This window comes from Coturnix japonica, chromosome 15, assembly GCF_001577835.2.
Source record: "Coturnix japonica isolate 7356 chromosome 15, Coturnix japonica 2.1, whole genome shotgun sequence".
Lineage (NCBI taxonomy): Eukaryota > Metazoa > Chordata > Aves > Galliformes > Phasianidae > Coturnix > Coturnix japonica.
The window spans coordinates 1,957,685-1,970,058 of record NC_029530.1 but is presented as its reverse complement, the minus strand read 5'-3'; the positions used below and the strand labels follow the sequence as shown (position 1 = coordinate 1,970,058).

Here is a 12,374-nt window from a genome sequence, read left to right as displayed (position 1 = left end):
AGGAAATCATTCCTTCGTGCTTTCAAGTTGGTTGTTTTATGTTCTGTTATCTCCTATTTTGTTTGTTGCCGTGTATTTTCTTGTGTAGGCTAAATGAAAGGGGCAAGTTATGAAGTTAACTCAGCCTCCATTTCCCTTCTGCATTGCCTCAGTCTGAGCTATCACAAGTTTTCTGATCTCATCAGTAAGAAGATAACGTTTCCTCTGTACTCAGGTATGGCCAAAATATTCCTCTTCTGTGTACACTGACTGCTTGTGTGACATCACACTCTTGTCTTGCCCCTCCCCAGGGGTGCAGTGCATTATTCAGTATGCCAGTCTTGAGGCCACACACATGCATCTCCCATACAGAGCCAATATGACCTGCCAAATCAGGCTAAGCAGCTTTTACTATTAATAAGAGATTATAGTTATGAGATTAACTGCTTTAAAACCCAGTGTGTGTCCACCAGAAAAAAACTCCAAAAAAGAAGGAAAGAATGCAAAAAACAAAAAAAAGATGGATCTAGCTTGTTCTTTCCATAATGCTATCTATATTCACCAGCCTAGAGGCAGACATCAACCAGACAAGCTTCTCCCATCACTGATTTTGTGCCACCACACATGGATGTGGAAACCCTGGATCACACCCTCCACATGCAGACATAGATGGGACAGGAAAATCCATATCAGAGTTCTTTGTTACTTGGCAAAACTCAAAATGGAGTGACTTCTCAGCTAGCATTGCAAACCTGTGAGATTTCTTAGCTTGTCTTGCTCAGTCAGGGATGGCAGAAATAGCTAGGGATATTCAAACACTGAGCCTTAGAGCATCTCAAAGGGACCTACAGGAACATTCAGATCCCAGGTTCTGTCAGTGCCCTCTGTGCCACCAGCACTACTTGTGCTGTTCTTCTATCTGCCATGATCTCCAGGCAATGGCCAGTCTGCCTAATGAAGTGCTACTACAAGCTTCAACAGGAAAAGGTAATAGACTGTGTTTACATTGCTTATCTTAGGAAATTCCTGAGATCCAAGACTCTTTTTAGTTGCTGCTTGTTGCCACAGAAGTCCAGCTCTGGAACAGCTCTGCTGTATTCAGCAGACTTGCATGACAGCTTTGTGTCTGTAGGCTGAGCTGCACTGTCATCAAATCCTTTGTCAACCTTGCTGGTAATTCTAGCTTTGACTAACTGCTTAAGGTTTTTCAAAGGATTATGATTAAATCTTTCCTAAAAATTTCTATTTTTTTTCCCCCTTATTTTAAGCTGCTACATTATTATCTGGATTTACTCATCCCCTTCATAGGCATAAAGTTCATTTATTTTCTTTCCTCATGCTTTGTCATCTCCGCTGTACACCTGGAGATATCAGGTGCTCCTGGCAACTTCAGGAGAAAAAGGACCGGGTGGAAGAGGCAGCTGAAGTCCAAATGGGCTCACCATGCTGTGCTGATGAACTGCAGTATGGGGTTGGAATATTTCCTTCCCACATGGCCACTGCTGGCAGTGAGGCAGGATTCAGCTCTGCCTGATTAGGTGAGCCAGATGTGAATTTTGAGACTCATCCCTAGGTTCCACAGATGCAAAACAAAAATACTTCCTATCTTGTATCAAGGTATAGGAATAGAGTAGCAAATACACGTTATAATAATAACAAGATTAACAAGAGGAAAATTCTTCCAGGTAAATTCATAGACAGGATTTCAGTAAACTAAATATAATCCCAAGGATAAACTTTCTAGGTAGTCCCTCACCATATACAGCTTTGTGGTTGGTTTCTTTTCCTTCCACCACCTCATGAAAAACAGGCAGACAGTTTGGGTTAGAATTTGAGTGACAAAGAAGTTCCTCCCTTCTGTCTCTACTAAAAGAATATATTTGTCAGTGGAATCCTCCCACTTGGAATATATTGCTAGTGAATGGATAAAGTCAGAAGAGAGAGGACAGTAAATTTAACACTCTTATAGACTTTGCTAAGCTAACGGCTATTTTCACTTGGGTTTTATTTCTCTGAAGCAGCTTCTGGAATACAGTAACACTCTGCAAACATCTCATTCCCAGGACTCAGTCCTGTGGCTAACAGTGCATGACTGAAACTCCACAGAGCATAAGGCTTTACCCTAATATTGGTGGGCTTCCCACAAGCACAGTGACGCTGGTAGGAGCATCCGCAGCAGGTGTTCTGCTAAGTGGCTCCTTGCAGAAACTGTCCTGGGGAATTTGTGGCAAGAATCCAATCAAGAGCAAAATCACAGCAAAGGGGTGTGTTGAATTGACAGTGACTGTTTAGCATTTCTCTAATTATAGCACACACATGTCATGTTTTCACCCATCAGTGAGAAAAGTGGAGGTCAAAGTATGGAATTCCCAAGGTACTGAGCACCCATGTTGACTTCTATGGGAGCTCCAGCAATACTGGTATTGTGTAAATGATCCTGAGATAAATATTAGAGTTAGAAAAAGGGCTGCAAGGCAGAATTTAACCCTGAATATAAAATAAATCTGTGAGAAGATTGAGAGCAAAGGCCGGGGTCACACTATGATCATACTCACTTCCCTAATCCCATTGTAAGTCTTACTCTGAAAATATATTCATTCTATCTTTAACTTTGGGCCAAAGCAGAGCAGCTCAAACCCCAGGAGACATCAGGGCAAACAAGAATTGAATGCTATCTTGCATCCTTATCAGATTGTCAGAGTTCATGCCAATGGGGAAGCCTGATTTTTTACAACGCTTAAAAGAACAGCTTCTTCCAGATAAAAGAAACAGGTAAAAACAAGTTAGTAATGAGCTCCTCAGCACACAAGTATGTAACTCACCCCTTAAATATGTAAAGCCTCCTACTGACTTCAAGCAGTCTTTTCAAAATGAACATAGGAAGAAGTGCATGTGATCTAAGAGAGGAAACCACATGCATACCATGAGGCAGACCTGCTGCTGCCCAACTCTTCTGCTTGTGGGGCTTCACAACTTCTAAGCTTTGCCAACCCACACTGCCCGCAAGAAATATAAGGAAAAACGCTGTGTAAGCTGAAAGCTTATTTTGCACGTGACTTTATGCGCTACCTCAGATTTTACTGACAATATACATTTATCAGATCCAGACAAGCAGATTTAAAGACATACATAATTCTCCGCTGAGGCCATATGAAGAATATTTCATGCAGAATTCCCTTCCTGTAAATAAGTGTTCAGAGAACTAAAAAAAAAGAAAATATATCATATCATATCATATATATGATAATGAATGTATATATATATCATACTCGCTCAATCTCAAATTGAAGGGGAAATTACTCATCTGTTCTCCCTGACATCTCTATCAGCACCCCTGTGTGCCCCTGGGGGTGCAGACCTGCAGCCCACAGCCAGAGCAAAGCCAGCACAGCTCAGCACCTGCTGGAGAGTTTTGCTATCTGAAATGTAAATTCCATTTGGTCATCAAATTGAAACCCATATTTGGATGAGGAAAAACTCCTTCAATAAAGACACATACTTTTCTTTGCTTTTGCACAAATAGGGCTTCCTTCCCAAGGCAAACTCAGCTTCTTATCAGGGATGTTGCAAAGGAGCATGGCCCGATCAGCAGTGGTAGGTGTGAATCCTAAGGGAGGGACAGCACAGGAGGACTGCAAACAATTTTACCCTTGGCTTCAGTGCTTCTCTCACTACAAGGAAAAAGCTTCCCAGGCTTGGCAGGCCCCCAAAGAGCCACATGAGCTCAATTAGAACAGGCAGGACAGAGTGCTTACCTGCTGGTTGAATTTGGCTTCCAATGCACCACATGAAAACATAAGGAAGGGAACTTCCATGGGAAGCAAAGTTGTTATGCCTTTGTCCTACAGATGTGTAACGACATCTCCAATATCAAGCAATTGGGATAACCAAAGCCAAAAGCAGAAGATTAGAAGGAAAGCAACTTCCTTTTTCATTATATAGTTTCTCAATATTCCACTGCTTAAGGCCACTACAGCCAATTGCAGTACATAGTACAGCATGAAATAATATCTGCAAGGGGTTATCTGTAGACCTGGCATCTTGATCTCCAGCTCTTATACTTAGTTTCTTAAAAACCCCATTTTCTATTTAAAACACTGACAACTTCTGGGGTAGTCAGTGATGACGGGCTGTGTATAGCAGTGACAGACAGATACTGAGCTTATATTTCAGGTCTTCTTTCTCGTGTCAGGCTGTCTCTGTCTGGTATATTGAAATTTTTTGATGGAATGCTCTTACTTCTCTGCTTCCTTTTGTCTGACAAAATTTTAATTACTACAGTACTTCATATCTTCATTCAGTCCTCCAGTACTACTTCTGTGATATGCGCAAAATCAAGTCCTAAGCTAGAAAGCAAGAATAATAGTCTATCATTATGTCTTCTTTTATGGCTTCTAGCATCCTTTTTATGGCTGCTAATATATTGTGGTCTCTGCCTTTCACTTACTGACTTCTGCCCTCCTTCACTCAATGTGCCCCTTTTCTCATCGACAGAATTAACACCCCGTTTCTTCTCTCTCTTCTCTCCTGCTCCCTGATACAATGTAGTGAAGTTCTTTCCTTCTTGTCATATAATTCCTTCCCATCTCTCAAAGACAGGAGTCTGTGTAACGTTCAACATCTTCTGCAATATAATTAGCAGCCAGAATGCAATTGCCTGTGCTCAGAGTTACTCACGTAGTGCTTCACACGCAGAGGATGGACCTAACACAAAAGTCAGAGCAGGAAATCTGCAGTGCAATGAAGGGAAGATCAAACGACACAAGCTTAAATATCTCTTCAGACGTGAATGTGTAACTTTCCTGGGAGATGTTTCTTTGTGCAAACTGTAGTGTCTGTCTTTCCAGTAAACTGTTACACATTGGCCTCCTCCCATGCTTCCATTCCTCTCCACTCCTGCTGTCACAGCAGCAGTATTAGTTCTCACTGCCAAAAGACTTAAGGGGAACGGGTTGGTAAAAACTCTTTGCTCTGTGCTACCACATTTTATCACCTGAGAAGCAAAAAAGCAGCAATTAAGCACAGTAAAATAAATAATTCAATAGTTAATTTGACCTGTCAGGTTGTAGAGTATTTTTTAAATATCCTACCAGACAGTATTTCAGTTTAGAAGAAATGTCCCTAGAGAATTATGCTGTGAGAGCAGCCTTTGAGTGCTATCGCGTGATCCAAGGCAAGAGCTCACCCATTATGGGGTGACTATTGTTTAAAGAAAAGATGTGGGGATTTTATTGTCAGAGTTCTGCATATTTCATGAGAAAGTAATGAAGCCCTTCTCTGATTCCCTATGAATTCATCTGCCAGCTGATTAGGCAGGTAAAGCAGCCACAGAATGGAAGACTAAAATTACACTGCAGGTAACTGGCTGTTAGATGGAACACAAACCAAACAGAAAGTTAATGCTCTTTTCTGTGGTAAAGGAATTGGCAGGTTTTTAATTGCCTCACAAATAATCCATAGGGTGCTCTGAGTGGGAGTAATCCATGTGGCCACTGAATACATGAATACACTCAGTATTCATGGGGAAAATATTCACACAGGATAAGACTTAGCAGGAGAATGGGACACCAGTGCTTTAACAAGCTACTCCCTCCCGACTACCAAGTTGGTAGAGATCTTGAGTGGGGCTACTGGTAACCTGGTGGGGAAAAATAAAGCAACCCACATAGGAAACCTTCCAGTCCATCCCAGTAAAAGGAGATAAGATGAAAACTGAAATGACAGGCAAACACACGATGCATGATGGACAGAATTAAAACCACGGGGAAACAGATAGGATGAGGATTGAGATGGCTGCCAGCAGCACCAAAGAACAGAGGAAATACCAGAAAGGAACACGCTAAGTCTCCATGTGCAACTCAAACAAGTGGATATATTACATTTCTGGTATACATTTGTTATTCTCATCCATCTTCTGCAGCTACTCCAGAAGCCAAGTGGTCTCAAAGCAGCTGCACAGACTGGCTCAATAGTATTATTGAGACTTGTTGAAAGGAGAGTACACCAGGGAGAATGTGGTAAACGCAAACACTTTTTATCTTGGATATACACACACTCATTTACTGAGTAGTCCATGAACTTGCTATGCTGATTTCAACTCCTTCTGACATTAATGCAAAGTAAGCATTAAAAGAAAAAATCAACAAACACAGCCATAAGAAACTATGACTGCTATTACAGTCTTTGATGGGGGGGAAAATAGGGTGAATAGAAACCAGGTGCACTTTATTGCATCTTCCATTCATGAACATATAAAAATAAACACTCCACTCCTTTGCAATTAAGTTGCTCTCTGGCTGCAAGTACAGCTAATTTTAGTTTTAATTTGGGGATCTCTCTCAGAACTGCAGAATATAATCAGCTCCACCATAACCCTCCATCATCATTATGAAATACCAGACTCTCTTTGGAAAATACACATTTTACATACTGAAGGCCCCACCAGCCCTTTTTCAGCTGACTGAGCACTCCATTGCTTCAGATCAAAGTTCAGGTTCTGGTAATGCCAAATATTGGCCACTAAGTGGTGCTGCAAAGACTTCTCCATCTGCAGATCCAGTCCATTAAGAACGAACTGGTGCTAACCACAGCTAACACACCTTCCTTTCCAAATGGAGGATGAGCAAAAGCACACTAATTTCAAGTCCCATTAAAAATACAGGAAATATTTCAATGTTTCCTTCCAAGTGTAAATGTAAGAGAATTTACAAGCAGGTCAGATTTATATTCAAGTTTGTAAGAAGGAAAGAAAGAAAATGTCAAGCAGATTAAACAGAAGTAGTTGAAAGCATGCATCTGCCTTGAGCACAGAGCCTCCGTAATGGTACATCCACATTTGCCTGCTTTGGAGGCTTTGCATTCATTTCAGTTTAAATTACTTCTCTCTCCACTAAGCTGTACCAGAGCAGGGACAAACACTTTTCTCATGAATCTTACCACCACGGTTGGCAATATTGCAATAATCACAGATATTATTCAAATGTAATTACTAATGTGAAAACAGAAGCCTATAGTTGTCTTATCCATACAGTTCTTCAGCTCCTTGGTTGAGTGAACCTTTTTTGCAGGGCAAACTGTATTAGCACGGTATTCCCCACTCCCTGTGGAAACAGCCAAGGACTTACCAGCCAATGTTGAATTCCACGTGAGCATCAAAGAACCCAACAACAGGAGAGGTTGCAGCTTTCCAGCCTTGGATTCTGGCTCGAATCAGTCCTTCTCGTTTGTTATTGCGCACTATTTTCACCAGACCTGGGTATCTTTTATTGACATATTGGTCCAGGTTAAATTTGAGCTCAACTGCAGGGGAAAAAAAAGAAAAGAACCCACAAACATTCAGAATGAGATCACACAGCCTTGCAATGCTATGCTTTACTTTGATTTATTCTGCAGCAGAACCTTCGCCACTGTCACAGTTATGAAGCAAATACCACAGCGTGGGGACAGAGCAATTCCAGAGCTACCAGCTCCAAGAATCCTTTACACAGCAGAGCATATGCTGTTAGCTTTGCAAAGACTGAATATGGCACAGAAGAAGAGCTGCTTTGTCTAAATACTTCAAAATAATCACTGTTCTAATTCTTTGATGATTTGCATTAGGCTGCAAGTGGCCCCTGGTGGAATAATTCTGTACTGGGAGCAGAGTAACGTGGGAGTTATTGGTGATTTTTTGGGGGGTCTGTTTTTACGCTTTTTCTTATTGCATAAAAAAATAACCTCGATGGATTTTGGGTCAAGATCTAACTCAGATCAGAATTAATTTCCCCTCACTCTAAGGTTTCCCTTAAATACAATTAGTATTATGTGATACCAGGCTTCTTCTCTGTTAAGCTAAATGGAACTGGAAGATTTCAAATAGGCTTTTCTTTCTTTCATTTTCAGGCATTCAACCACAGACAGAGCTGAACTCGTTCACTCCTTCATTTCAATAGGCTTACAAGCAGGCCAATTACTAAAATGGCCACTGTATTTTTTAAAGATCAATCTAGTTTGGTAATTCATTTACACTACAGCTTACTCATAATGAGGCTTTTACTCAAATATATTTATTAGGAAAACTTAGGAAGCTTCCACCACATCAGGAGCCTCATTCTTATGATCTATGTTACACAGTAGAATCATTACCATCCAAATAAAAGAGCTGATAAATCTCCAGTTATCTAGAAGAATGACAGAGAAAAGCCATATAAGAGTTCACTGAGAAACAATGAATCCAATTCTCTTCTGCATTTTGCTGACTGAAACACTCTGTAATCTCACGTAATTACTCCATAGGTTACAGTGCAGTAACTGAAAGCAGAATTGGACAAAAGGCTTCTTAAAACTGTCTACTCTGGGGCTTATTTTTGTATCAGTGATCTGTTCTTTTGAACATCCTTTCTATCTGGGTGTCTTGAAGAAGAACAGCATCTGAAAACTGAAAGATTTAAAGTTCTTGAGCTGTGGAGGCAATGCCCAACTTGAGCTTTAAAATAAAACACAACAGGATTTAGAAGCTGCAACAGTTCTAGAAGATTCAATTGAAACAATTGAATCAAACTCTTTGATTTGTATTTCGTGTTCACAAATGACATGAGACATAGAACTTAGAGGAAAGGTTATGTGTATTCACCATTGTCGCTGTTGTCATCCACCAGAATGATCTCCTTGAGCAAATGCGAGGGGGTGTGATTCACAACACTGTGCACGGAGCGCAGGATGACAGACAGTGCCTCGTTAACAAATATAAAGACCACCGAGATCTGGGGCAGGTCATCTGGGTAGGTCATCTGCTTGCACCTGAAGGGAAGAAAAGAACAGTTAAAACCCAAGCAGCCAATGGGAGGCAAAACCCGCTGCAGAATGTTCTCTCATCTTTCATTGCTCTCCAGCACATGGGGGTTTACAGGCTTTTTTATTTCCAACATCAAACGAAGATAGGGTAAAAGCTGAAAAGAAGCAACATGGCTAGGAGCACCCAACTTCTTATCAACCAGGCGAAAAGCAAAGGCTATCTGTATGTATATACCTTTTTAATGGATCTCAGTCTCCAACATGAAAACAACTCTTGAAAAACAAAACAGTATCAAAGCTTTTGCTCACAAACATCCTGGAGAAAGCCCACAGCACCACAGCATGCTTGTGCTCCAAGGGCACCCACGAGAATGTCTGCTGTTATCCTGTAATTAGAATTCATACTTTTAAAACGAGGGCCTTCTAAAGAGAACCTTGCCCAAAAACAGCACTTGCATCACTTTCTGATTGTGCAGCTTGTGCAGCAATAACAAATGCAAGGTGTTTGTTGAACACGCAAGCACCAACTGGAGAACTCGCAAAATGAATTTGCTCCACCTCAGTATGCAGCTATTTCCACTTGTGCATGTTATCATAGATAACAGACCACATACCTCTGCAACACCATACTGCCTTATTTTAGGAGAATTCTCCTCCTCCAGTAAAAAAGGCCAACTATAAAATATTACCTATGTGCTCTCACAGTCAAAAGCCATTCTGAATTACCATAGTGATTTTTGAACCTGCTCTCTAAAATATTGCTAATTGCATCACAGGAAATGACTTTTCCTGCTCTTATCAAACTTTCTGACCTCTTGCTTATTACTTTGGCATAATGATCACTCTTTCTCTCTACTACCTGCGGTCATGGGGGTGGAGAGAGCGACAACCACTTGACTGTTAGATCACCTTTGGAAATCTGTCATGAATTCTAGTAAAGTGCAATTATTTATAACTCCTACCCATTCCTGCACTATTTGCACAGAGTCCTGATGGCTTGTCGTCGATTGCATGGCTACCACAGCTGCTAACTGACAGCTCACTTGATGGCCTGTACCACTGAGAAGACCTCTGTGTAGAACTTCAGGTTAAACTGCATTCTTACACAATCTAAACATGCACCTGGAAGAAGGACAAAGATTTTCAGGAGGGGTGAACACTCTGACACAGGCTCCTTTTTGAATTTCTCCTTGAGAGAGATTTTCCTCTTGACCACAACAACATACCAAAGAAATCCATTAAGAATACTTCAGTAACACGAAAGAGCCATCAGCTAAAAGCAGGGATCTTGCAAGATTTCCCCTGATGAGGGACATCTTTGATCTGATAGCAATTTGCTTCAGAGCCTCACTTTATATCAGCAGGATGCAGCAAATTGCATCCCAGTAAATCAAGGCTGGTACCCAAGGGGTGGATGTGCTGCCAGTCCTGAACGGGGACCCAGAGCCAGAGGAGAAAAAGGAAAGCAAAGGTATTGTGCTGAGAGCTGCAGAAGGCAAGAGGACTGTGTCTGAGGAGGAGAATGTGCAGTGAGGGTGAAGGGGCAGCCAAAGCTGCACTTGTAGTGTAGAGAGACAGGCAATTGAAGGCAAAATGAACACAACCATCAGAGGCAGAGAGGCATGGGTAGATGGACCTAAGTATTTTGTCTAGGAAAAATTGGAACCACCAGAGTAGCACGAGGCCTCGATGATTTACACTGGGCTTCGTCTGACTTCTGATCAAGAAATTTTGCTGAGCCTTTCTGGGGTAAGGAGTATTTCTTCTTCTAGTAAGTACACTGGAACACTTGGTGTGGAACACCCAGCCACACTGGATGCTTTTGATAAAGGACTGTTTTGAATTTATCGCTCCGGGGCTAAATCAATTTCCATCATTTCTCACTGCTGCCTTCTTTCTGTCTGTTCTCTCCTTATTCTGTTAGCAGGACGTAACTAAAAACTCCATTATGTTTCTATTTGGAAAATGGTCCGACCATTACGCATTTGCATATTTCAACTACAACCACAGCAGGAACATCCAGATGGGCCAAGGCAAACCTCAGAACTTAGCAGTGGTTTAAATGCCACCATTGTTTCACTTATTACAGAAAGATGAAGAGCAGCAAAAGAACCTGTCTGCCTGAGTAAACTTCTCAAACTACAGCAATGATTTAGGAGTTCAATTCATAAAGACTTGCAGTCAACCTTGAACTCCCAACTCCTTAAGTCACTGAAGAAAATGAGATGGATGTGCTGAGGTAGTCAGGAGAAAGCACTGGTCTACTAGCAAACACTTCTTATGATGTCTGAGAGCACCAGCAATCCCAGTCCAGGGACCTTTCCTTAAAAACCAGAGGGTGCTTAAGTGCTTTGTTGGATTGTTGCCCAAGCCCTTCCCAACGTATTCTGTAATTAGATAGCAGCTGTGGCAATTTACAGTTAATACTTCCTTCATTTCAAGAAACTCTAACCAGCAATTGACACTCTGAGCCAAACAGTGACATTAGTAAGTCACAATCAAAGATGCTCCACCATCAAAGCACAGCCGTGCCCACTGTACACTTACAGCCCCTTGGCAGCCTTGCTCTGGCTTGATGCCGACAACAGACCAAGAGCATTGCATGGAGAACCGAATCATTTGTCAGTGTCAGGTAGATACTGAATTTCTCCTTGGTGCAGCCCTTGGTTTTGGCCTCTGAGTGTGGCAGAGATGTCCCCAGAAAAAAAATGAGGCCATAACCAGTCCACTTACTTATAACAGCAAAGGACATCCTTTACAAAATGGTTGGGGCAGCAGCCTGGAGATGGAGGGAAAGCATCAGAACTGAAGAAATCATTGATTCCTAGCAGCCCTGCTGTCAAGAAAGGAGCAGGGTGCTGCTATGTCCTCTGCTTCTCTATACTAGGTCTGATCACATTAGGAACTGTGGCTATCGTATGAGAGGGACAATTACAATACTGAAAGCAAATTAACCAGCACTACTGATTTAACCAACGCTACTGAGTTAGGAGAGAACAGACAACGTAAGTTTGACCTATATATCAGTTAACAAAGGTCTAAGCTGGCCAGGCATGGTTCATGTTTAATGTTTTCATGATGTTAAATTGTGGTTGTAAGCCTTCTCATTGCACATCAGCAAAGGATTTGAGCCTCCACAAGGAGTACTGTTTCTCCAGGGCAGATGAACACACTGTAGAGAAACACACCACTGGATGCACTTAGGACTGGTGGTTCCAAACAAAGGCTGATGATGCCATGGCTAATCATTTCCACGGACCAGCTGAGGATGGATTAGATCTGATATGTGAAACGGCCCTTCAGGCATCTTTCATACAACACGCTAAGCATCAAACCTAAGGCATGCTGCTGTTGTCTTGGGAAGAGTCTTTGAGAGTTCTTGCTCTGCACTGGCTAGTGCAGAGCCTGACTGGAAACCCAGAGGTATTTTCTTTGCACATGATAGAGAGCTTGATGTCAGATCATTTCTCTCTACCCCGGAGATGGTTTTCACTCATTCTTTCCCTCGCACTGAACCAGTTCCTTAAATGAACATTTCCAAGCCAGCCCCCTGAGCCCAAATGTGAGCACTGTCTGAGCAAGCACAAGAAAAGAGGAGAGGCTCTTCAGCTTGGAAATAGAGC

The 12,374-nt window shown here is 41.8% G+C and overlaps 1 protein-coding gene across 3 annotated transcripts in view; it reads right to left on the bottom strand.

Moving 5' to 3' along the window:
• GALNT9 (polypeptide N-acetylgalactosaminyltransferase 9) overlaps positions 1-12,374 on the bottom strand; it is a 297,062-nt gene that overhangs the window by 56,160 nt on the left and 228,528 nt on the right. For all 3 annotated transcript variants that reach the window (XM_015877661.2, XM_015877660.2, XM_032447875.1), the window contains 2 exons: positions 8,591-8,757; positions 7,104-7,278 (listed from right to left, as the gene is read on the bottom strand). In XM_015877661.2, the coding sequence (XP_015733147.1) occupies positions 7,104-7,278; positions 8,591-8,757 (342 nt within the window). The remainder of the gene's footprint in view (positions 1-7,103; positions 7,279-8,590; positions 8,758-12,374) is intronic.